The sequence below is a fragment of the Carlito syrichta genome, unplaced genomic scaffold (assembly GCF_000164805.1).
Source record: "Carlito syrichta isolate Samal-C Ts95f unplaced genomic scaffold, Tarsius_syrichta-2.0.1 Scaffold305683, whole genome shotgun sequence".
Lineage (NCBI taxonomy): Eukaryota > Metazoa > Chordata > Mammalia > Primates > Tarsiidae > Carlito > Carlito syrichta.
Genome location: NW_007249779.1, coordinates 366,222 through 391,236, shown reverse-complemented (window position 1 = coordinate 391,236; position 25,015 = coordinate 366,222). Strand labels below are relative to the sequence as shown.

Below are 25,015 nucleotides of genomic sequence, written 5' to 3'. Positions count from 1 at the left end.
ACAAAATGGTTCATTTCCTTGGAGTCCAAAATCATCAGGGATGGTGACATACCACTTGCTTCCTGACACTCTGGGAAGAGGCTTTGTGGTGGGAAATGAAGCAGGCTGACCTGATAGCTCACATCAGCTCAAGTCCTTGAGAGAGGAACCTCTGCTTCCAAGTTTATGTGTTTGTTTGTTCATTTTAGTTATGGACAAGACCACAGCCCAGGGCCGAAGCCCTGTAGAGGTGGCCCAGGATATTCTTGCTGCCGTGGGGAAGAAGAAGAAAGATGTGGTCCTCGCTGACTTACTGCCTTCCTTGGCCATTTATCTTCGAACTCTGGCTCCTGGACTCTTCTTCAGCCTCATGGCCTCAAGGGCCAAAAAAGAACGGAAAGCCAAGAACTCCTAGTGCTGTGTCAGAGTTGGCAGCTCTGACCAGCCAGAACTGGGCAGGGAAGCAATACCTCCTAGACTTGGTTGCTCTACAAGGGACAGTCACATTTGTTGAAACTTAAGTGGAGATTTGTCTCACAAGAGGGAAAGAATCAAGAAACACTTCTCTTGCAGATCCCTGGCTAGGCTCCTGATGGCAGAGAAAGGGGAACCAAAAAAGGCAACAAGGTTCCTCCCAGAGGTCAGGTGTAACACTATGGAATAAATACAGAGCTGGTCTGTAACTGTGAAAATATGAAACAAATGACTGGAACAGTAAGCGTCACAGCATGCAAGGACTAGAGGAAGTATGCATCCCATCCTTGGCATTCTAGCCCCACCAGCTCCTAGAAATTGTTCCCCACCAGCGCCTAGAAATTGTTCCAATCTTAGAATCAGATGTCGAATCACCTGACCCAGTTCTCATGTTTGACTTATCAAAGATCACTTACCTAGCTGTTTTGGAGAGACTGCCTCCAGTACTCAAGTAAAAAGGCTGCAGTTTTTTTTTTTCTTTTTTTTTTTTTTTTGAGTTGGAGTCTCACTCTGTCGCCCAGACTAGAGTGCAGTGGCACGCTCCTGGCCACCGCAGCCTCGGCCTGCTGGGCTCTAGTGATCCTTCCACCTCAGCCTTCCAAGTAGCTGGAACTATAGGCATGCACTATACACCCGACTAATTTTTTGATTTATTGTAGAGATGAGGTCTTGCCAAGTTGCCCAGGCGGGTCTCGAACCCATGGGCTCAGGTAATCCATTCACCTCAGCCTCCCAAAGCGCTGGGGTTACAGGCTGAGCCACCGAGTCTGGCAAAAGGCTGCAGTTTTAAGAAATCAGTAGTCAGATCCATTTCCAGGGTCCTCATTCAACATAAAAAATGGTCTAGTATGTGATAGGTTATTTGGCATATCCCAAGCAATGTGGCTTTAGCACTTAATAGGAATTCCCATTTCCCTCTTGACTCTCACCAAAGCCTGTAGGACACCAGGCACCACTCCAAGCAGAAGATGAATTTACTAAAGAGACAGCAGCCAAAAAGGAGATGAGAACCTCACATGGCCCAGCGCATCCTCTAGCGACAAAACAGGCCTGTGATTCTACAGCAGCACCTGGTCTCCTGGTGGAAGCAAGCCATGTGTTAGCTGTTACTAGTTGGATCATAGCCAGAAAAAAGGCCTGCTTCTGCCTCTCTGATTTAAAAAAAAAAAATGCAAGGTGGAAGTTCATTGAGTAGGTCAACTTTGTTTCTAAAGTTTATTTCCTGTTAAATAAAAACGATTAGCAACGGGAGATTAATGTGTTAGACCAGCCACAGCCCAGTACCACTGGGTGTTTATTGAACATTCTTAAAAACTCAACTCACATTGTAAAACTTACTTTAGAAACTTGATATCCTACCATATAAATAGAAAACACAATGCAAGTGGAACAGTTAAAGTCTAGCCAGATAAAGCTGTTTGCCAAAGGCATAGTATGAGGCCCACTGTTCTTAAGAAAGTTGGCAAGCCCTGGAGAGGTGTCAAAGACACACTAACACCAGACACTTTTTTTGTTTTTAGTAGGGGTCTCACTGTCACCCAGGCTGGAGTGCAGCAGCGTGCTCACGGCCACCGCGGCCTGCTGGGCTCAGGTAATCCTGCCTCAGCCTTCTAAGTAGGTGGAACCATAGGCATGTGCCACCACACCCAGCTGATTTTTTGACTTATTGTAGAGATGAGATCTTGCCATGTTTCTCAGACTGGTCTTGAACCTGGGAGCTCAAGCAGTGCTCTCACCTCCACCTCCCAAAGTGCTGGGATTATAGGAGAGAGTCACCGTGCCCATCTCAGACAGGCACTCTTCTTGGCCTCAGAGGCCGAGGACTAAAAGGGCTGCAATTGTGTTCTTTAATGTGCATGTTGCTAAGGTCATCTTGGGCACCCCTGTAGTTATGCGTCCTTTCCTGGAGAGAGCACTGGTTTGGATGAATGTGGGTTTATTGAGCCTTCAGAGTTGTCCAAACTTGGACAGCAGCTGAAGTACCTTCCTGTGGGTGAGCCTCACCTGTACTGCCAGTCATGGAGTGAGGCCAGTCAGGGCCCAGTTTCCACTGATGGCCTTTGAACAACCTTTCATGTGGCTCTTGGATTTTTCAAGCCAGTATTTGAATGTGAACACTTGTCAGCAGGAGTGGTGATGTTGCTGCTGTTCTAGTTTTGCTTTTCTGTCTCAGAGTGGTTTTTTTTGGGGGGGGAGCTCTCATTCTGATTTTTGCTGGGGAGGTCTGAAAGCACAATTTTTAGTTGGTTCTACCTTCAGATATCTGTTGAAGCTCAAAGACAACTCTCCACTTTGCTCTTCAGCCCCTTGGTGTTTCAAAGGCTGTCCTGTGCTTCATGCCAAAACCAGATACTAAAAAAACCAAGTAAGCTTTTCCAGACAGTGGCACCTCCATGCAGTGCAGAGGGGCCTAGTTCACAAGTGAGTTGAAGAAATCGTGAGTGCACAGCCCCTTGGGCATGCTGCCCAGTTCACAGCACGCCCTCCTCCCTCAGCAGAGACCAGCAGTTGCTAAGCCAGATGTGAGAACCCTGGGGGGAGCTGACAGACTGGCGGGGATGCAGCTGGGAAAGCTCGCCAGGGTCTGCTCCTCTACATTTTCTTATCAGTTGTCCTTTTACAGAAAGGCTCTGTGCTCTTTTCTGAAACTGGGTGGAGATGGGGAGTTTAAACTACTAGGTTACTGACACAATCCACTCCCGGAAATGGTCCGAGTAGCACTCATTTACGTGGATGCTGCACAAGAGGGCCCAGGATAACTCAGCCTTTGCTCTCTCAGCTATTGAATGCTATTTCTTCAAAAGCACTGTGGCACATCACAGATGAGCTTAAGCCACTCGTCAGCAACTTTGCTGTGACTGCCCGTCTGAGCTGGATGGTGGTAGAACAGAGAAACTTGCATCATGCAGGGAGGAAGACATGCTGCTGCTTCTCCTCACCACCTTGCCTTGGGCACACCACAGCCCTGCCTCACTATCCACAGTGCCACCTCATCCCCATCTCCCGGGCCAGAGCCCACGTAACTAAGATGGACTTCAAAATCTGGGTTAGTCAACCCAACAAGAATCACTTTGTTCAGTGCAGCTTGGGAGATGGCAGAAGAGCCACCCATTTGCACCTGGTTTCTATTTCAGGTGAGGGCTGCTGCTCAGCTGACTTGAGGTTGTCACAGCTTGTCTGGGTTTGTTACTTCCAGCTACCACCCCCATGAAATCTGATTTGTAGGCAGAGCACTTCCAGGCCATGCACTAGCTCCTTTTCTAAATCTGGGCCGGTTTGTTACAAAAACACCTACCATTCCTGCCCAGCAGGCCAAGAAGCCAGCATGCAGATACCTGCAAGGTGACAGGCACCTGCATTCAGTTAACTTCTGATACTGCTCTGGTGGGGGGGGGGGGGGGGGCCTCTTCCCTTGGCCTAAGACAAGGATTAGTAAACTCAGGATCCACGTCAGGAACAGTTTTGGTGCTTCAGAAAAAAGTACAGGCTGGGTGTGCCTGTGATCCCAGAACTTTGGGAGGCTGAGGCAAGATAATTTTTAAGACCAGCAGTTAGAGACAGCCTGGGTAACATAGTGAGAACCCATCTCTACCAAAAATTTTTTTAAGTAGTCAGGAGTACCGGTGCACACCTATAAATCCTAGCTACTTGGGAGACTAAGGCAGGAGGATCACTTGAGCCCAGTAGGTTAAGGCTGCTATGAGCCAAGGATGACACCCATGCACTCTAGCCTGGGGTGAGAGATCCTATCTAAAAAAGAAAAAAGGAAATACAGATGTTAGTTTCTGTGTCCTTCTAAATCAGAATCTCTGGAAGAGTGATCCTGGGTCCCAGAGCTGCCCAGGTGAACCAAATGGAAACTCCTGGCCTCTAGGCCTCATCACCTTATCCTATCACATTCCAACGATGATGCCAAGATGGGCCATGAAACCGCTTCTCAGCAGTTTGGCCCCAGGACCGCCTTTGGATTAAGGCCTGTCCTTGCTGCAAGTGGTTCCACCAGGCTGCAGTGAGGGGCAGGGCAGGGCGGCCTCTGCAGCGCCTGCCTGTCCCCGTACTGGCTGCCACCAGAGCAGGTGTATAGCAGCAGCTGCAGGCAGTCATGGAAAGAGAGAACAGCGGGAATTGAAATTCTCATAATTTTAATGGTCAATAGCTTCTGGTTGGCTCTGGATGGTACAGTTAAACAATATACTTAAAGACCCCCGCCAAGCGTGTCCACACCCCCTCAGTAGCGTTTGCTTCCATCAGCATTCCACTGCCCAGTTAGATTTCCACAGCCTCAGACCCCCTTCTTGGGTTATGGAAATCCACATCTTAGTGTAATGAGCTGAAAAGACCCTTGGTACACCCGTGATCTGTGTTATTTTTAAAAAATAACAAATATTAAACCAAACACTTTCCCAGGTTCCGCTGCCTCACAGAACAAAAAATGTTACTGTGGCGACCTGAATATTCTGTTGTCTCTTGTGGGCTGGGTGGTTTTGCTTCTCTCCCTGTTCTACTGAAATCATACGGCGTAGAGTTCGTAAATCTTCTTTACACAGTACACCAGGGCGGCCAGTGCTATCGTGTTGTGCAGTCTCTTTCTGTGCAGGTCGTCCTTCCGGACGAGCACCACTGGGGTGGAGGAGGTGAGTGTGTGCAGAGGCAGGCGGGACAGTTTATAGGCATCGTACTCTACTTGGTACTTGCAGCAAGGGTCAAACTGCCAGGAGATTCCGTAGAGGGTGCAGCAGGCCAGGCTTAGCACGCCAGCGGGCAGGGAGATATAGTGGGAATAATCTAAGGGCAGCGCCAACGGGGTGAAGAGGCAGGCGGTGCCCGCCAGCACGGCCGTCTTGTGTAGGCAGTTGCCCACAGTGATCCAGCGAGCTGTCTCATCGCCGATGCGGGTGGGCTCAATCACAATGTACTTGTACTGGGCTTCCAAGGCCTGCTCCAGCTCATACTCAAACTGGTCTTGGGCGTTCTCCCCATTGTAGATCTCGTGCACGATGTAGCAGTCTGTGGCCGACAAACTCACCCTTTTGATGGAGGGGTGGGAGAGAGGGACACAAGGCAGTTAGGTTGAGAAGCATGGAACTATTTATTTAAGCTGCTGGGGGAGGTCTGAGCCTTGGACTTAGCATAAAGCTGCGCCCGGCAGGACACACCTCACTTAGGTTTTCATCTCCTTTAGACCCCAATACACAAGATAGACTTCAATACACAAGAAGTTCTGTCCCCGAAAGAATAAAATAGTGAAATATAAAAAGATGCAGGACAAGGAGTACCTCGATGTCGCCGAGGAGCTAACGCAGTGGGCCAAGTGATCTGTGAGTCAGCAAAGGAGCCCAAAGGGGAAAGCACAATTTTCAGCACAGAATCACATGAACACACCAGCAGCAGTACAAGGTCGGTAGCCCAAATGCTGTTCTTGGTGAATCAGGACAGCTGCAGGAGGACTCTTCCGTGGAAACCTTCGGACTCCTGGGACAGATAATACTAAACCTTTACCCTAAGCACGGTTCTTACGTAGTCACCCTGGGCCCACAGAACGAAAGGCAAACTCTGGCTCTCCCAGGAGGCCAGGCTGCACAGGCCCCAGTCCCCTTCATTGGTCAGCAGTGGTTGCCCATCAGCTTCTCCCTACTGTGGACACGGTCCTGACCAGAGAACAAGAGACCCAGGCCACAAGCCACTGCATAGGAAAAGCAGCCTTTCCACTGAATCAGGAAATGACAATACCTCAAGAACAGTGATGGCTTTCACGTTTAGTGGGCAGGAGGATCACGTGAGGGGCTTTTAAACCTCCAGCCCAGACAATGCCACTGATTCCAACCCTGCAGGCCCAAGACTCACTATATACTACCAGTAAATGCCATACTCACATAAGAAGCACTGTCCAGGGAGACTCACACAAGGGGTGGATCTTGTCCTTTCTTTCCCCTGGGCGCTAGAGATGGCTGACATGACCCTAACCAGCAGAAGATGAACCAAGAACCATAGGGAAGTATCAGCTCCACATCGCAGCCAGACAGAAGCCTAGCCCCACAGTGACTATGGGCTCAAGCAGCATTTTAGTAGTGTGGGCTTTCTTGGTTTGAGAACTCTCCAGTACATATTCCCCCCATGGCAGAATCTTCTCACCAATGGCAGGTAAGCAAACCTAAATACAAGGCTATGCACGCCTTGTCACCTTTCCTCTGGCTTGTTTCACCCAGTCCAGATCTTTCTGAATCTCCACACTCATCCAGCATACACTGTTTCCCCTAGTCATATGTTATCTGCTCATCTGACAAGATGCCTTCTTTATCCAAGCCTCTGACAAGGACACTGCTTGACGTAGCTCTTGAGGCTGGACCCAGTTTTTAACCCATATTAGTAGCCAGGCTGAGTAGGGCCATCTTCTGTTGCCTGCCTCAGTAAAAAGGAGCTCCTTCCCCTCAGCAACCCTGGTCCCAGGCTGATCAGACCCCATCACAAAGGAGATGACCCCAGAACCCTAGCGGTCACTGTACTCCCTGCCCTAGTCTGTACCTCTCCAACTAGAGGCTTTAGGACAGTGTACCAGGCCACACAGAGGTCAATGTGGCCTGTCTACCTGCAGCTCTGAATGTCTCCAACAGGAACTGGCTCTTTTGGTGGCCAATGAGAAAGCCCTCAGTGCACACAAATATAAGGTCCAGCCCACTAGGCCTGCCCCAGCATGCACACGCCACGTGGCCATGCAGAAACGAGGGAGCTGGGTCAGCTAGCTGGCCAGTGACTGTAACACAGGAGTGGTGACTGAAGACGTTTAGAACAAGGCTGCCCCCAACCTCAGCTCAGCATTAAGGTAACCCTAGTCCGCCTTCAAAGATGGGTGCAGATCTATGTGAAAGAAGGTGGAACTCGGACTGTCAGGGCAAACTTCAGGGAAAAAAGACGGCTGATGATAGAGTCTGATGGACCAGACTCCTTCCAGCTGTTATTTCTGGGCAAGGTCAGGCATGTTCAAGGCTCACTTTAGCAAACAAATCAGCAAGCCTAAGAGGCAGGGTTTAATTCTGGTTGGATAAACAACTGATGAATGCTCTCATGTGGTCACATTAAAAACAAAAGTTGTTGGTAATGGGGTGACTATGCTTCCAAGTGCAGAGAGTAAGGGCTTCACTTCCAGGTGGGAACCATTTCATAAAAGGCGCTGGCTTGGCTCAAAGGGAACTCTTTATCCTGAAAAAGTAACTGTAATTAAGCTGGGCTAAGGCCAAGCCTCCTAATTAAATCACAGGCCCCAATTAAACTGTGTGCACCAGGGAGAAATCAGTTCCCTGGGGGTCAGACCAGAAGCCTCCTGAACATGGGAGGGTGCCAGAGCCGCTCACAGCGCTGTGCTGGTGTCAGGCTGCCTTTACAGGGGTAGCTGAGAGCTGTTCCTGTAAGACTGCACTGGAAGTTTACAAAATGGGAAGAGAAGGGTTTTCTCTTAAAGTCCTTATGGAACTCCACCATTTGGTCTTAACTCAGGAGAGAGAGATGGGAGGGAGGTCGTGTTGGTTGTTACTCCTAGGCAGGATTCAGCATTTTAAAAGCCACTTTCAGCAAATAAGCAAACCTGAGGCAGGGTCTTCACGCAAGCAGAAGGACTGAGGGCAAGTAACATGCTCACGTGGTCACACTGGAAATTCACAGTGGAAATGAGCTGGCTGTGCCCCCAAGTGTGCAAAGAGGGCCAGAGGCCTCCATCCCAGATGGGTGCACACCTGGTCAAGAGATTCCTTTGTAGGCTCAAATCCATTAGCCACGAGAGGCCACAGAATAGGGGACAGGCAGGGCTCAGTCATGGACCCATCTGTGAGGAGACCGAAAGGAGTCACTTCCAAGTCAGTGTATGTCCTGCTGACTATCAAAGCAACACCAGGGGATGCCTCACTGCTGGGCATCAGAGGCGTGCTTTCATCAATCTGGAACACTCAAAGCAAAACGGAGCTGTCAAGTTGGGGTTGGCAGAATGTTCCTGCCAAAACCCAAATCTACCCTAGCATCGTCCCCTTCTCTGCCCAGCAGACCAGTAGCCATCCTGAGGTAGTGGGAAAAAAACAACAACCCTGTTTGTCCCACTAAGAAAGTTCCAGTGGAAATCCTGGCACCTGGAACAGACTGCTTCATCTTGGAAACACATCAGTGGGCAGAGCCTACCTCCCCCCATCCCTAACCTTCCCCAGCTCCTGCAGCCTCACCCTCTGCAAGCCCAGCTGGCACCCACATCCACCTGGGCCCGCCTTTCCTGCCCCTCTGCAGAGGCAGGTGTGGTAAGTAAGGCTCGCTCCTATCACCTGTCAGGACAGATGAATGGGTGTGAGGGGGACTGCTGTGTTCACGAGCCCCAACCTGCATGGGAGCCAGTGAGAGGCCAGCACCCTCCTGGCTCCTGCCTCACTAGTACTGTCAGGCACACCCTGCCCCACAGCACAGGGAGTGACAGTGAGGAGACACAGCAGTTGCTCCTGGGTCAGTGGTGTTGGGTTCTCGCCAGGACACAGGCACCCGCTGCCTGGCTGTGCGCAGTCTTGTGAACACCGCTGCTTTGAGTGAACAAGCAGAGACACAGGTGTGCTCACCAGTACACACATCCCAGATGCAACTTCATGGATCAGCTCCCTGCTGCCCACCTCAGCATCTTCATGTGGGCAGAAGACATTCCATTCCTACCCACTGTTTAAACCAACTATACACAGTGTGAAAACAAAGCACCTACCGCCCTGAAGCTCCTTCAAACAGAGGCAGTCGGTGAGTCAACCCAATGGCAGTCACCACTGCCCCTGACTGCCCGGAGAAAGAAACACACCAATTGTGTTTTAAAAGCCAATTAAGCAATGGGATTCTCAGTTTCCTTGGGAAAGGATAGTCTGAAGTCTAGAGAAGTAGGCTTCTTGGATTCCACAATGATGTATAAGGAAGGAGACAGCAAGGTTCAAACCAAACCACACACAAAGCCGGAGGATCCCTTTGTCAGAGTTCACATACTGGCAGAAATGGGGTGCCATCTACTACTGCACACCTAGGTTTTAAATCACAGCTGCCAGGGCTCCCGGGCTCAGGCCTGCATCACTGATATGGACTGCTGGGTGGTTGACACTCCCAGGAGAGAGCCATGTCCAGCCACCACTCAACTATCCTGGCACCCGTCCATGTGTGGCTTGCTTCTGCTTCAATCATAACTCACCTAAGGTAAGAACCCAGTTAGAAGGTGTCTTTGAATCATTTCAGAGCTTCATTAGCTGACTCCAACTTGCAAGGTTGTGGGCCTTAGGACCTGGGCTACCCGGACCCTGGTGATGGAAGACTTTTTATAAAGCACTAGTTGGACTTCCTAAGGGACTATATTTTTGCTTTTCACTGTGGATGTGTAATGACCACAAGAAAGAGAGCGTAATGAAGAGTCCATATTTTTTTTTTAAAAAAAAGGTGGCGCCAGTGGCAGGAAAGTCTGAGAAGTCAAGGGGAAAAGGCAAGGCACAGTACTGTGTTTATTGGATGCTATCTGTAGTGTATTTTTTAAAAGTATCTATTTGCTTTTATATGCACAGAACATTTCTGAAAGGATACACAAAGACCTGACATAGGAGAGAACTGAGCGGCTCAGGAAAGAAAAGGGAGGAAACCCGTTTTTATTAAATGATTTTTGATCCCTTTGAAATTGGCACGATCTCTGGCACTTAGGAACAGTGTCATTGTTCTAAATGCACTTTGCCAAAACTGGGGTCATTCTGCATTCTCTGAGCCTTCGGCTCTGAGGACAGGGTGTCAACCTGTTCAAGCACCTCACAGGAGACTGCTGCAGACACTGCCCTGGGAGACCCACTGTGCTTCCTCAGGGCTACAACCAATTGGGACCGGGCACCTTAAACCGGCCTGCCTGCCTTAGCTTCAGCCAGAGCTGGCCTTCAGGTCCTAATATCTCCACCTCTGAGCCCAGCAGTCAGCAAAGGAATCCCCTGGGGAACACTGGCATTCCAGTCAAAAGGCAACCACAATGAAAACCCAACAGGACAAACTCCATGTCCCCTCTGGGGTTTGGGCACCCAGTGCCTGTTCTGGCAGCCTGCCCAGAATGTCCCATCAGGAGTATGGAGTCACTTCCCCAAATCAGGAACTGCACAGGAAGGCTCCAAGCAGTGACGTGTGGCAAGAGCGAGCGATAACTGACAAGCTGCAAGGGAACTAAGTTGTGCCTTCTCCACTGTGAGAAGAATGAGCTGCCCGTGCCAGGGGTCACCTCTCACGTACTCCAAGGTGGGCAGAGCTCAGGGACATGTTGCTGCCCATGTTCACGTAAAGGCAGCCGTGCAAGAAAGCAAGGGAGAGGCAGACAACTCGGAAGCCGGCAAGGGAGGACGTGGGCCAGGGTACCATTAGTCTTCCACCCAGGCTGACCAAGGGCACACAGTTTTATTTTATTTTATTTTTTGAGTTGAAGTCTCACTCCGTCGCCCAGGCTGGAGTGCAGTGGCACACTCACAGCCACCCCAGCATCGACCTGCCGGGCTCAGGCAATCCTTCTGCCTTAGCCTTCCAAGTAGGCGGAACTACAGGTATGCCCAGCTAATTTTTTTGACTTGTTGTAGAGACGAGGTCTCGCCAAGTTGCCCAGGCTGGTCCTGAACCCGCAGGTAATCCACTCACCTCGGTCTCCCAAAGTGCTGGGATTACAGGCTAAGCCACCGAGTTCAGTCACTGTTTTATTTTTAATTGTGGTAAAACACACATACAACTTATCAAACTAACCATTTTTAAGTGTACAACGCAGTGGTATTAAGCACAGTGACACTGTTGTGCAACTACTACACCTTCCATCTCTGGGACATTTTTAACTTCTTAAACTGAAACTCTGTCCCCATTAAACACTAATTCCGCATACCCAACAACCAAGCCCTTGGAAGCTAACATTGTACTTTCTTCCTCTGTGAATCCAACTACCCCAAGAACCTCACGTAAGTGGGATCACATGTAATATTTGCCCTTTTGTGCCTGGCTTGTTTCACTCAACCTAATGTCTTCCAGGCTCATCCATATTGTCCCATGTATCAGAATTTCCTTCCTTTTTAGGGCTGAATAATGTTCCACTGTATATACATACCACATTTGGTTTAACTATTCATCTGTGATGGATACTTAGGCAGCTTCCACCTCTGGGCTGCTCTGAATAATGCTGTGAACTCTGTATCTGTCTTAGTTCCTGCTTTCAATTATTTTGGGTATATTCCCAGAAGTGGAATTGTTGGATCATATGGGAATTCTATGTTTAAGTTGAGAAATCCTCCATCCTGTTTTCCATTGCTGCCGCACCATTTTACATTCCCAACAGTAGTGCACAAAGGTTCCAATTTCTCCACATCCTTGTCAACACTTGTTATTTTCTGTTTTTTAAATAGTAGCCATTCCATTGGATGTGAGGTGATATCTCACTGTGGTTCTGATTTGTAATTTTTAATAAAATTCTTACTGAGATAGAACTCACAGACCATACAATTCACCCATGAAAAGTAGACAATCCAGTAGCTCAGCATTTTCAGAGTTGTGTAACCAACACCACGACTGATTTTAGAGCATCCTCATCATCTCAAAAACAAATCCTGTACCCATCAGCAGTCACTTCACATTTCCCCCAAACCTTCCCAGCCCTTGGCAACCACCCATCTACTTCCTGTCTCTGTGGGTTTGCCAATTCTGAGCATTTCATATAAGCAAAGTCCTGTGTGGTCTTTTACAACTAGCTTCTTTAATTTCACATCATGATTTTAGGGATCTTCATACTGTAGCACATATTATTTTTTCACATGCTATAAACATATCCTATGTATTTAATTTTTAAAAATATAATGTAAGGTATACAAGAGGAAGCATCCAAGTTGCTATACATGAAAAAGGATCAACAGTGGCTTTTTTCTAATGGTGTCCTAACAGGTGACTTAAATTTTACTTTTCTTCATGCTTTTCTGTATTTTTCAAAAATTCTTATTTTGTAATGGAAAAAATCATTATAAACATTTCCTTAAAAAGAAAAATCCTGCTGGGTGTGGTGGCTCACACCTGTAATCCCAACACTTTGGGAGATGGAGGGAAGAGGGCTGCTTGAGTCCAGGGGTTCAAGATCAGCCTAGGCAATTTGGTCAGACCTCATCTCTACAAAAAAAAAAAAAAATTAGCCAGGTGTGGCGGCACGTGCCTGTAATTCCAGCCACTTGGGAGTAAGAGGCAGAAGGATGGTGTCAAATGGGGCCAAAGGTCCTGGGTCTCCCAGAAAACTGCGGTGCAGACAGGACGTGGCCAGTGTAAAACCAAAGGTGACAGCCACAAAACACTGCCCCATGTAGCTGTTGAAACTTAAATTAAAATTAGATAAATTTGAAAATTCAGTTCCTCAAACACTCCAGACACACTGCAAGTGCCTGATAGCCACAGGTGGCTAATGGCTACCCCACTGAACAACCCAGATCTAAAGAACTGGTATGACTACTAAATGGTTGTTGGCTTTTCCCAACAGGTCAAGGCTGAGGTGGCCATGAGTGTGCCACTGCACTCCAGCCACCTGGGTGACAGAATGAGACTCTGACTCAAAAAAAAAAAAAAGAAAAGAAAAAAAAAAAATCCTGTTCAGCCCTGTATGCCTTGGGGTGAACAGACCAGACACCCATGGGGCCTCCTTCCACTGCCAAGGAGAGGAGAAGGTGGCTCACTTCCCCTCTAGAACCTTCCTGGTGCCTATGGATGAAGCTAGAGGGCACAAGCCCACCACCCCAGCCACGTCTGGGTACAGGTAGCTTCCCATGGCTGAGGTGTCATGCTGGTCTCACACCTGCAGTCCTATTAGAGAGGAGGGTAGTTCCAGCTCTCATGTCCCCCGAGTAAGCACTGGCCAAGCTGCCCTGCCAGCCTTGTCACCTGGTCCTGCTAGAACCAAAAGAACCAAATCTGAATGAGGGGGGCCTGGACCCAGAGGTGAGCCTGAAGTGCAAGCTCACACCTAAGACAAAGGACAATGACAGGAACTCCTTGAAGGCAAAGATTATGTTTTCATCATGGTTTTCCCAACACTGGGCCTGGATATGACAGGTCCCCAAAAGACATGGAAAGAGGGACATTTGTCTTGAGTGACAGGAGGAAAAAAAAAACAATTATAGTACTTAAGAGCACTGGTGCCAGGAACATTAAGCTAGGTCCCTCTGTCAGGCTGCTTTGTACTTAATAGGCATGGTCAGCTATGACAGGTGACATACTGGGCTCTACCTCTACCCCCAGACCCAGGAAAGCCCCCTTTTGGCTAACCAAGAATTGCTTTCTCAGGACCTACAGAAAGTAGAAAGTTGAGGCTGGAAAAACCTGCGGCTTAGACTGAAAGGCCAGTTAGGCACAGGCATGCTGAACCATAGACTAAAGACAGCTCCTACAGGCCAAGGAACTTTAACAGGGCACCTGGCACTTTCATCTAGTTTGGAGGACACTTTCCTATTCTGTGCATTGGTAGCTGAGCAGCCCTATGCCCTGAGAGCAAGAACACAACGCACTGAATGTAGGAGTCAAGAGGCTGGATTCAAGCTCCCTCTACGTTACTGACTTTGTGTCCAAGGGCAAAACACCCGTCAACACTGAGCCAGTTTCCTTTGTGTCAAATGGGGCCAAAGGCTGTGGGTCTCCCAGAAAACTGCACTGCAGACAGGATGTGGCCAGTGTGAAACCAAAGGTGGCAGTCACAAAACCTTGTCCCCAGTGTAAGGCACATATAGCTGTTGAAACATAATTAAAATTAGATACATTTGAAAACTCAGTTCCTCAAACACACTAGACACATTGCAAGTGCCTGACAGCCACAGGTGGCTAATGGCTACCCTGCTGGGCAGCCCAGATCTAAAGAACTGTTAGGACTACTAAATGGTTGTTGGCTTTTCCCAAGAACTGGACCCATAAAGTGGCTGCTGGCACCAGGGACAGAACACAGTGGCAGCTGGGAGGTTCCTGAGTGTGCTTGCTCAGGGAGTGCTGCCTGCCTCTGCCCGCTGCCCCTTGCTTACTGAAGAACACACACACCCATAGGCCAGGGCAGAGAAACCCAGCTCAGGTGTAGCCTTAGCTGCCTCCCCACCTCCCTGGGCCCTAATCAATCCTCCCCTCTTCAGAAAGGTGGGCCTTCCCTGGAATGTGGCCTAAAGGATGGAACCGCTGAGGTATAAACCAATGCAGTTGGAATCCAGACTGCTTGAGAGAACCAAGGAAAACAAATTCCTACAAACGTGAAGGCACATCAATGCCGAGGAGGATGAACCCCAGCAGGTCCTAAGTTGTAACACCCAACTCCTGCTCAGTGTATGTGACACTATCTTTGTTCCCCAGCTGAGCACCATATCCCAGATCCTGTATCTATTCATCTCACTCTCAACCAGGAGGAATGAAAAATTCCCAACACAGACAAGAGCAAAAACGAGAGTCATTCAAAAGAGAGTAAATACCCCAATCTCTAAGAGTCTAAAAGGGAAGGATGAGATCAGAAAGGGGGTCTGTCATCCCAGGAATGTGAACCAACCTGCCCAGATGGCTTATGACCCACCTGTTCTGCTGAATGAACCTGCATTGGCTACGTGGGATCACGGACATCTGAGTTTACAGATAAAAGCAAAGCTCCCAAAGCGTGGTATGGAAAGATGTGGAAGTCAACACACGGAACTGGCTGACTGAAAGTGCTAGGGCAGACAGCTGCACAAGCCAGGGGAGGGGAAGGCCACAACAAATAACTTCACCCTAAGCCTGGACATTTAGTCCAGTACACCTGGCCCTTGGAATGTCCCAAGCTGCCTTGCATCATGCTCAGATGCAGATCAAGTACGTCTTCATATGGTTATAAAAACAGGAACTCAGAGCACACAGCTATACTCACATTCCAACAATCATGCAGAAGAGCTCAGGGAGGCTCAGGGGCCCTGAGAGAGTGAAGCCCAGCAGCCCAAGTAGGACAGGTGGGGATGGCTGGCTGGGAGCTGGTCCGGACTGGCACACGCTGGCAGAACACACAGATACCTGCACTGTGCTTTCCTAGATGGGCAAGCGTGTCTCAAAGACGCCGACAGGACAAGTGGCAATCTGTTTGATGTGCTCGCTGCCAGCGTGCTGAATTTTGGACAAGAATTCAGGTTACAGCTCAGAGTCTGATGTTCTTCATTACAAACACTGTTGATTCCCTAGATTTAATGGAGTGGAGAGAAAAATCAACATGCAAGCACTCTCATTTTGCTATTTCCACCCCTCCTATTTTAGTCTAAACCAGCACTGTTCATATCATAGAACTGTCTGCAATAATGGAAATGATCTTATCTGTGCTGCCCAGTATGGTAGCCACAAGCCAGCAAGTGGCTGTTGAGCACTTGAAATGTGGCTAGTGAGACCGAGGAGCTGAATTTTTCATTTTATTTAATTTTAATTCATTTAAACACAATTACCACATGTGGCTAGTGGCTACTGAGCTGTGTTAATTCAATGCTATTGCTAGAGCTGTGGTTCTAGACGCAACAAGGTAAAGCAAGAACACATCCGCTGCACCCTCTAAGCTGGATTATCTAACACAGCTGCCAACAGTAATGCTGTGGACGTCTGGCACCAGGTGGGGCCTTTCAGCGCAAAGCATGCTTCAGAGTTGGCAGCCACCCGCAAGTATGTCCAAGATGTTGCTCTATTCCAGCCCCTGCCCCAAACCAGATGAAGTCTCCTTCAGCTTCAGCATAAAGCAGATGCCAACCAGGTGTGTGCAGCAACTTGGGAGAGCGCTCTTACAAGGTGGAGTGGATATTCGAGTCAGCACAAACGTGACATGAAACAATGTCATTTAAGAGAGCCACAAACAGCCTACCTCAGCCATAAGAGCCAATAATACACTCAGACCTCATAACCTATGGTGCTGGGCCATCAGTTAATCCAGCCTGCTCCACCTGGACAGTCATCACCAACTGAGCAGGAATGGAGGTATGCCCAGAAGTTAGTTAGCTCACCCAGCAGCAGGTTATGCTTCCATCCCCTGCTCAGCATGGAAAGGGCTCAGGGAAGCTGAGCTCGAGCAATGACTCCTCCAACAGAATCCAGGTAGGGTCTTACAGCAAAGGCAAACACAAGGGTAGCCTCTGGCCACACGACATTATCTGGAAGGAGGGTAGATGGTGATACCCGAACTTGTCTCAAACCAGATGCCCCATTTCTGGCTGACATACATATCCACATGTGTGAGTAGAACCTTCTGTTTTAGGCCAAAGGTGCAACCTGAACGAACACCTACAGAGACCATGCAGGTAACCGCAGTGAGTCAAGCTGTGAGGCAAGGGACCAAGAACTGGAGAGTACTTGCCCTAACCAAAAAGAGCTTTTCAGGGAGCATTTTATGTGAAGTCAGCAGGTAACTAATTTAAATTTTCTTAAAAACTGTTAAGGTTCAACAGTCAAGGATTCAGCCTGTGGGCTGCTGGTCTGCAAATTCCATTTTGAATGAACACTTGTCTCAACCCAAAGCAAAAGTAATTTCCAATATCTATTTTCTTAAATCAATAAAAGCTTAACCTATGCTGGCAAGGCTCCAGGTCCTTCTCTGGGTAGCATCCCTATTTGGCTTTTTCAGTTGCTTTTAGCCCAATGAGAGGTTTCTGTCTGATACTCTTGAGTTTTCCAAACAGGTCATTTCCTATTATTACTGAAGGATTCATGTTTTCATTAAAGGTCTTGAAAACGTTTGCTAGTTTTTAAGGGCATCTGGAAATCATCGAGGTAACTTTCTGAAACAGCCCGATCTAAGAAATACCAGGTGGCAGCTAGAAAAACAAAAACATGTTTGCCATGCTTTTCCAAGGAAGAAGAAATGCAAAATGGCAATGTTGGATAACTCTGGGCTCAAGAATAAAATGCAGGCAAAGGATTCTATCACAATTGCCAAACAGGAAGAACTCCCGGGATGGGTAAGCCATCTGCAAGTAACAGTGATGAACATAGGGTGGAATCGGTCAAAGAAAAGGAATAATGCAGAGTAGCTGAGAGAGAAAGAGACAGAAAACTTTTGACAATCCTCACCAAAAAGACGAGAAAAGTAAAACCCAAACTTTCCTTTCTTGCTGACCTCTGCTACACCAATCAAGCTTAAGCAGAACGGATAGGTCAGTTTGATTCAGGTGGTTCCACCAATACACATCCTCACCCCCAATCTTCTAGTGGCTTCTACTACCTGAAACTGCTTTCCCGAAGCAAAAACTGCAAATTCAACACGAAATATGGAAACTACTCCAGTTTCGTCTTCTAGAAATGGGTTATTCAAATGAGGTCTACCTTGGAAGAAACACGCTTCCAGCTACCTACCCACACGCTAGTCATTAGGAAAGGTCACTTTAAAGGACTCCCACGGTAGAAGGGCTTGCAAAGAGCCCTCCAAGAGTCGCAAGAAGGAAGTAGGCGCCTCTCCACACCTGGGGAAGGCTAAAGCTCCCGGGCAAACGTGCAGAACGTACTGCTCTTTCCGCGGCCGGCCTGCCCTGTGAAGGGGTCCCCTTCCCTCTCTCCCAAGAGCCCTTCCTCGCCACGTCGGGGGCTGCGGACGCTATGGCCAGGGGCACAGTCAAGCTGGGCGGGAGCTTTGGACGGCGCTCGGCCCGCGAGCAACTAGGCTGGTCCCTGGGGCCTGCGCGGGACGCCCGTTCCTCTCCGCGCGGCCAGGCCTCGGCCCCCGTCCCGCATGGCCGCGGCCCACCTCGCCGGACCCAGCTAACGCCCCTTTCCCTGAGCTCTGCGTTCTGCAGAAGCCGATTCGGCCTGGCTTCCACCCGGATTCCGGATCCTCCCGGACAGTAGCCCCGTGTGTCCGGCAGGGGACGGGGAGGGCGGGGGTCAGGGGTAGCCTGGAGGGCTAAGGCCGGGAGAGCGCTGCAGCCCCGGGAGGTCCCGCTGGGCTCCCCGACCGCTGGCCCACCTTCCCAGGGAGCAGTAACCCCTTGGAACTCACCTCTCTCGGGCGCTGCCGCCGCTGCTGCCCGGGCCAAGACGCCTCCTTCCCCAAGCGGCCATCTTGGAGACACTCCGCTCGCCAATGTCTCGCGCCAAGGCGGCCTCGGGAGAGCGGGCGGGCCTAAGGGAAATGTAGTCCGGCGCGCTGTCCCGGGCCGAGCGGCGGCCAGAAGCCGGGCCCCGCGGAACTACAGTGCCCACAATGCAGCGCGCCGGAGGCCCCGCCCCCTCGGGCTCGTCGGGTCCCGTAGTCCTCCAGCGGGGGCACGTGAGGCCCCCGGGAGCAGTCCTAGTTCCCGGCACCTTTTTAGAAATTAGAGTCCCCAAAGTTCGCAGCTTGGGAGTCACAGGCGCCCACCCTTCGGTAGGTCTCTGCGTTTCGAGAGCAAGTAGCTGAAGGAGAGTGGAAAGGAAAGTGCCTACAACTCCCAGAGCGCCGCGCGGAAGGCGGCCTCGGCCCGCCTGGCGGCGTCTCCCGCCGGTGCCCGCCGCGCTGTCTGCGAGCCTCTCCCAGCCCGCCGCCCGCTCTCATCCCGCCTGCCCTTCGCAACCGCCTCGGCCCACTAAGGTCATCGAGGCGCGGGAGGCGCCGCCGGGGCCCTCCTCGGAGGCAGGCGCTGCTCCCGGTCCATTCCCCCGAATTCTCTGGACTCCGAGGATACTTTGGAGACCGAGACAGACGCGATGCCTGCTGCCACGGAGGTCCCTGCTTGCAGGGTATTGGAAGAGAGAGTCTGAAAGCAAAGAAGAGAAATCGCTACAAAATATGATAATTTCAATGAAGGAAATAGGGTTCTGCAGTGGAGGAAAACCTGTTTTACATAGGTCCTCTAGACCACTGTTGAATCCGTTCCCTGTCACATGTCGTACTCCTGCCCTCGCTGCCGCCACAGGATCAAAATCTCATATGTTGGATGTTTGAAGGCAAATGCGATGCAAGTCAACCCACCTAAAGAGAACCTTGTCCCAGGACCTGTAGTGTCCGTGTCTGGACACTGCTGAAAGTGTCAAAGTCAAGATGGAGTAACCAGAACCCAGAGATTGATGCTGCTACCTCAGATCTATGGACTATTTGGAGGGATTCCTTATGGTTTGTGACCTTTTAAATCCCGTTCCTACTCCTACGGACAACGTTGTTAGACATATTAGTTGATTCTATAAATATTTAAGCAAAACGAATGTAGAAATCTTCAGATTCAAAGCCGAAGAAGGATGCCCAGCTTCCACGCTTTGAACTCCTGTCAAGTGGAACGCCCCAAACAGCAAGAGGCTGGCAGGTGGAACGTGACCTTCTTATCGTTGAGGATTCTTTCAGATTTCCTTCCAGCTCACATCCTACAATACTGTCTTTTTAGCTGCTTAAAATCTTCTCACACAGCCTGGGTAACTTTGGCAAGACCTCTTCTCTACAATTAAAAAAAAGAAAACAAACAAACAAACAAAAAACTAGCCAGGCGTGGTGGTGTGTGCCTGTGGTTCCAGCTACTTGGAAACCTGAGGTGGAAGGATCACCTGAACCCAGCAGGTGGAGGCTGCAGTAGCCTTGAGCGTGCCACTGCACTTCAGCTTGAATGACAGTGAGACTCACTCAAAACAAAACAAAATCCTCTTACAATCCCATATCGCCTACATTGTGCAATTCAAGCTTCTCTTGAAGCCCCTTCTTGCTTTGGAGGTTGACTACTTCTCCAGGTTCAACTGTTTCCCTTTCCTGTTGGAACTTACCTGGCTAGTAAATTCAGAGGGTTTGTAGGTACACACATTTCATGCTTTGCCTAAAATGCCTTTCCCTCCTGGCCACCTTTTATACTTCAAGATCTTGGACCTGTCTGTTCTCTAGTAAGTAGCTGGCCTTGTCATTGCACTCCCTGTGGATATTCCTGCCTTTTCTCTGGACCGGTGTGGAGGTCAAAGAGTATACTAGAGATTCTAGAACGCCTAGGTTTGAAGCATGATTCCACATGCCTGCATCAGGGCTGGTTGTATAACTTCTGTTTCTCAGCTTACTTGTGACGATATTAGTACCCCCCCCCCCAGATTGCTGTATTTTATGAGATGATATATGTATGGAACTTAGAAAAACTACACAAGTAACGATACAAACTGATTGTTAATGACAAGTGCTGTTCTATATTTTAAGTCATCTAAATCTTGATCTTCAAAACAATCCTATGAAAATGATACTATAATCAACATTTTGCAAATGAGGAAACAAGTTACAAAAGACCCAAGTGATTTGCCAAGGTCAGACTGCCAGTCAGGAATGGCTTTAGGAGTTGAATCCTGTGCCACTGTGCCACTGTGCCACTGTGCCTCTGAGGAAGAGCTCCAGAGACAGATCTAGTGCACAGAGTAAATGTAAATGCTCGGATAGCTGTAGTCCAAGGATGGTCTTCTCATCTCTCCAGCCCTTTCCCACTTTCCTTAACTTCTAAATGACCTCTGCTTCCAACCTACCAACTTGAGCTGCGATCCCCACAGTGTTATTTCTTCATCACTATTAGTGCACAGACATTGCCCAGAAGGTTCATATTCAGGTTGATTCACTTAGCATGTATAAACAGCACCTGTGGAGGGCACAGCCTGAATGGTAATAATTGTAAATCCTGAGGGCTCTCATGCAATGGAAACACCCAGCGAGCCCCTGAACTGCTGGCAGAAAGGCAGCCAGTGGGAACGGCATGCCCTAGCTAGTGCTCAGAAGTGCTGCCACTTCTCTCGCTACTCATTCATTCATTCTTTTAATACATAATTAGTATTATAGTCTGCCCAGGTGCCCTTTTGGGCATAGAGATATGGTATTTAGTAAGATAAACTCTATTCCTGGTCTTAGGGGCTTTACAATTCAGTGGGATAAACAACTAAGTAAATATTTTCAGAGAATAGTAATTACCAAGAAGAAAAGGAGCAGGGTTCTATAATGGAGTGTCTGGGAGACCACAAGTGGTAAGAGAAAGTCCCTTTCAAAAAGGTAACACTGGAATGGGACCCGATTGAAGAGAAAAAGTGCAGTGTGAAGGGCTGCAAACAAAATGTTCCGTGCAGAGAGAATAAATGCATGGCTCTGGCGTGAGAATGGACTTGGTGTGTTCCAGTAACAAGACCAAGGTGACTGGAGCATGGTGAGGAAGGAGTGGTACTTAGTTTGTCTTTGGTTAAGTCACTTTCTCTCTTTGAATTGCGGTTTCACAACTGTAAAATGGTGGTAATTTTATCTGTATTAGTCAATGTGTAATTAGGGGGAAAAAGCACTTATAGTACCTCAAACAGAAGGAATTTAATACAGGGTATTGTTTCCAAGGGTGTTGGGAGGGCATGAAAAGCAAGGGGGCAATAAAGACACCCAAAGTCTAGTAACATAGCTGCTATAACCCTTAAGGCTGGAGGAGCTTCAGTCTGGGCCACAGAGTGAGACTTCAACTCAAAAAAAAAAAAAAAAAAGGACTGGAGGAGCAAAAGGAAAAAGCATGTCAGAAACTGACTCCTGAGCTTTTGATCAGAAGCCTGGAGCTTCACTTGCTATAGGGCACTACTGGCACACAGCTGCCACCACCACTATGGTCTTAGGTGCCACCAGAAGCCACAGGCTGGGATGGCATTTTCTTCCTCCTGTCTTCCAAATAGGTGACAAGAGAGTCTGAGTAAGGTAATTTTCTGGCTTCCAGCCCTGACCATAGAGAATATAGAAAGGTAAGCATGGTGATAAAGACAAGAGATACCATTCATACACCACCTATCTTGCAGGGCTGTTTTGAGGAGTGGAAACGAATGTGTGCTCAATTAATTATGTGTATGCTTCATAGCACCTAGCAGCCATTCAGGGAAAGGCAAATCATCCAGAAACATCTTTGGTATAGTATTTCTATATAAAGGCTCGAACTTGAAAGGATCAGAATGAGCATTTTAAAAATGGAATTTTAATTCCAAATAGGTAACATATTCAAATGATATAAAATTCAAATTATATAATAATACGCAGTGAAAAAAAGGTTTTTGCTTGTTTGTTTTGAGTTGGATTCTCATTCCGTCACCCAGACTGGAGTGCAGTGACACCCTCACGGCCACTGCAACCTGCTGGGCTCAGGCAGTCCTTCTGCCTCAGCCTTCCAAGTAGCTGGAACTACAGGCATGTGCTGGCTAATTTTTTTATTTATTGTAGAGACGAGGTCTCGCCAGATTGCTCATGCTGGTCTCGAAACACTGATGAGTTCAGGCAATCCTTTCACCTCTGCCTCCCAAGGTGCTGGGATTACAGGCGTGAGCCACCATGTCTGGCCAAGGTGTTTTTTGTTTTTTTGCCCCTTCTTCCTGTGATCTAGCTCTTTCCATTCATGTCAGCAACCTCTGCAGGCTGTCACTGACACCTTTCTTACGTATCCTCCCTCTATAGCTATTCCATAAGTCAACAAGTGTATACATATATTAAAAACCTTTTTTTTCTTTAACCCAAAAGGTGCATACTATACACATTGCTGTGTCTTTTTTTTTTTTAACACTTAACTGTATCTTGGTGAGCACTCTGCATCAGTACATATCTCATTTATTTTAGCAGCATGTGGTATTCCATTGTTTGTGACATAATTTTATCAGTCTCCCAACAGTCTTACTATGTCAAAGAGTGTTGCAATAAACATGCTTGCGCCACTTCGTGCCATGTGCAAATATAACTGGGATAATTTCCTGAAGAGAACTTGTTGGGTCAAAGGGTGTAGGCACTTGTCATTTCGATAAATATTGCCAGACTGCTCTCCACTCCTGCCAGTAGTATATTTTCCACAGCTATACTAGCACCATCTATTAGCAAATGTTTTCTCTTTGCCAATCTGATAAGTTAAAAAATGGTATATTACTAAATGCCATGTGGTATCCTGGATTAGCTCCTGGGACTGATAAAGGACATTTATTGCAAAACAGGTGAGATCTGAATGAAGTCTTGAGTTCAGTTAATAGTAATGTGCCAATGTTGGTTTCTTGGTTTTGACACACCATGGCTAAGTGAGATGTTAACATCAGAGAAACAGGATGAGGGCCATACAGAACTATACTACTTTTGCAGCTTTTCTGTACATCTAAAATTATCCCCAAAAGTTTTTTTTTAAAGTGATATCTTGTATGTAAATTTTGCATTTTTCATTGTGAGGGAAATGGAACATCTTGAATATGATGCTCCTTTTAAAGGTGGCCTTATACTGTGTGTTTACTGAGGAGAAAAGTCAAAATGTATTCTCTTTTTAAAAATTCATTAGCAGTGCTTTATTTATTTATTTAATTATTTTTATTTTTTGAGTTGGAGTCTCTGTCGCCCAGACCGGAGTGCAGTGGCCGCTCCCGGCCACCGCAGCCTCGACCTGCTGGGCTCCGGCGATCCTTCCGCCTCAGCCTTCCGAGTAGCCGGAATTACAGGCACGCGCTACCACACCTGGCTGATTTTTTGATTTATTGTACAGGTGAGGTCTCACCTGCCCAAGTGGGTCACGAACCCGCGGGCTCAAGCAGTCCACTCACCTCAGCCTCCCAAAGGTGCAGGATTACAGGCTGAGCCACCGAGCCCGGCTAGCAGTGATTTTAAAAATTCCTATTATTGGATACTGTGTTTCTTGCACCTATCCATTAATGTGCAACTTCAATATCTCCCCCCTCCACCTCCTGCTATGCCATATCACTCTACAGGATCTTGTTTTTCAACCACAAAAATCATGAGTTTATAATTCTGCACCCCACCCTGCATTGCTCTGATCCTGACAATGTGGTTTTATTTTATTTTATTTTATTTTGAGTTGGAGTCTCACTGTCACTCAGACTGGAGTGCAGTGGCATGCTCTCGGCCACCACAACCTCTACCTGCTGGTCTCTGGCGATCTTTTCGCCTCAGCCTTCCAAGGAGCTGGAACTGCAGGCATGTGCTACCATGCCCAGCTAATTTTTTATTTATTGTAGAGAAGAGGTCTTGCCAAGTTGCGAGTAGGTGGGTCCCAAACCTGCAGGCTTAGGCGATCCACTTGCCTTTGCCTCCCAAAGTGCTGGGATTACAGCCTGAGCCTGAGCCCAGCCAACACTACAATGTTAACAGGTTGATGTATATCCTTTTCTACCTTTCCTTATTCTAAAACACACACAGAAGAAAAGTGTACAGTATTTTGATTTTTAAATAAAAATGGGATCAATATACATTTCAACCTCTTGTTTTTCACTTAATATATTATGAGCTTTCCTCCCAAGTCATCACCGTTCTACTGTATTACTTACCATAACTCCGTTCCTCCATAATATTAAGGAGTTTGGGAGATTATAATACATTGACTTCTTTTTAATGTGGACAGTAGCCCTGCCAATAAGCCTATGAAAAGATCCTGCTAGCCACACCCTCATGAGCTGCTGTTTTTGTTTCTATGGGATAGGATCCTAAAGCAGAACTCTTGAATGATAGAGAATGTACATTTTGATTTTAAGAGATATGGCCAACATGATCTTGTATATAGAAAATCCTAAAGGATTCACCAGAAAGATGATTAGAACTAATAAACAAGCTCAGCAGAGTTGTAGGGTATAAGATCAATATACAAAACTCAATTGT

At 48.0% G+C, this 25,015-nt stretch overlaps 2 protein-coding genes across 5 annotated transcripts in view; one reads left to right on the top strand and one right to left on the bottom strand.

Moving 5' to 3' along the window:
* DHRS7B (dehydrogenase/reductase 7B) overlaps window positions 1–697 on the top strand; it is a 33,947-nt gene extending 33,250 nt beyond the window's left edge. For all 3 annotated transcript variants that reach the window (XM_008062261.1, XM_008062260.2, XM_021714584.1), the window contains one exon: window positions 189–697. In XM_008062261.1, coding sequence (XP_008060452.1) covers window positions 189–394 — 206 coding nt within the window. In that variant the 3' untranslated portion in view covers window positions 395–697. The remainder of the gene's footprint in view (window positions 1–188) is intronic.
* A 3,881-nt stretch (window positions 698–4,578) lies between these two features.
* On the bottom strand, window positions 4,579–18,950 carry TMEM11 (transmembrane protein 11). Of its 2 annotated transcripts, XM_008062258.2 has the most exons (3): window positions 18,440–18,530; window positions 15,350–15,650; window positions 4,579–5,480 (listed from the first exon to the last, which is right to left on the bottom strand). In XM_008062258.2, the coding sequence occupies exons 2-3, from the start codon at window positions 15,361–15,363 to the stop codon at window positions 4,964–4,966; spliced, it is 531 nt and encodes a 176-aa protein (XP_008060449.1). In that variant the 5' UTR covers window positions 15,364–15,650; window positions 18,440–18,530; the 3' UTR covers window positions 4,579–4,963. The 2 variants fall into 2 exon arrangements, with proteins under 2 accessions (XP_008060449.1, XP_008060448.1); XM_008062257.2 differs by lacking the exon at window positions 15,350–15,650 and having other exon boundaries at window positions 18,440–18,950.
* Window positions 18,951–25,015: the final 6,065 nt, after the last annotated feature.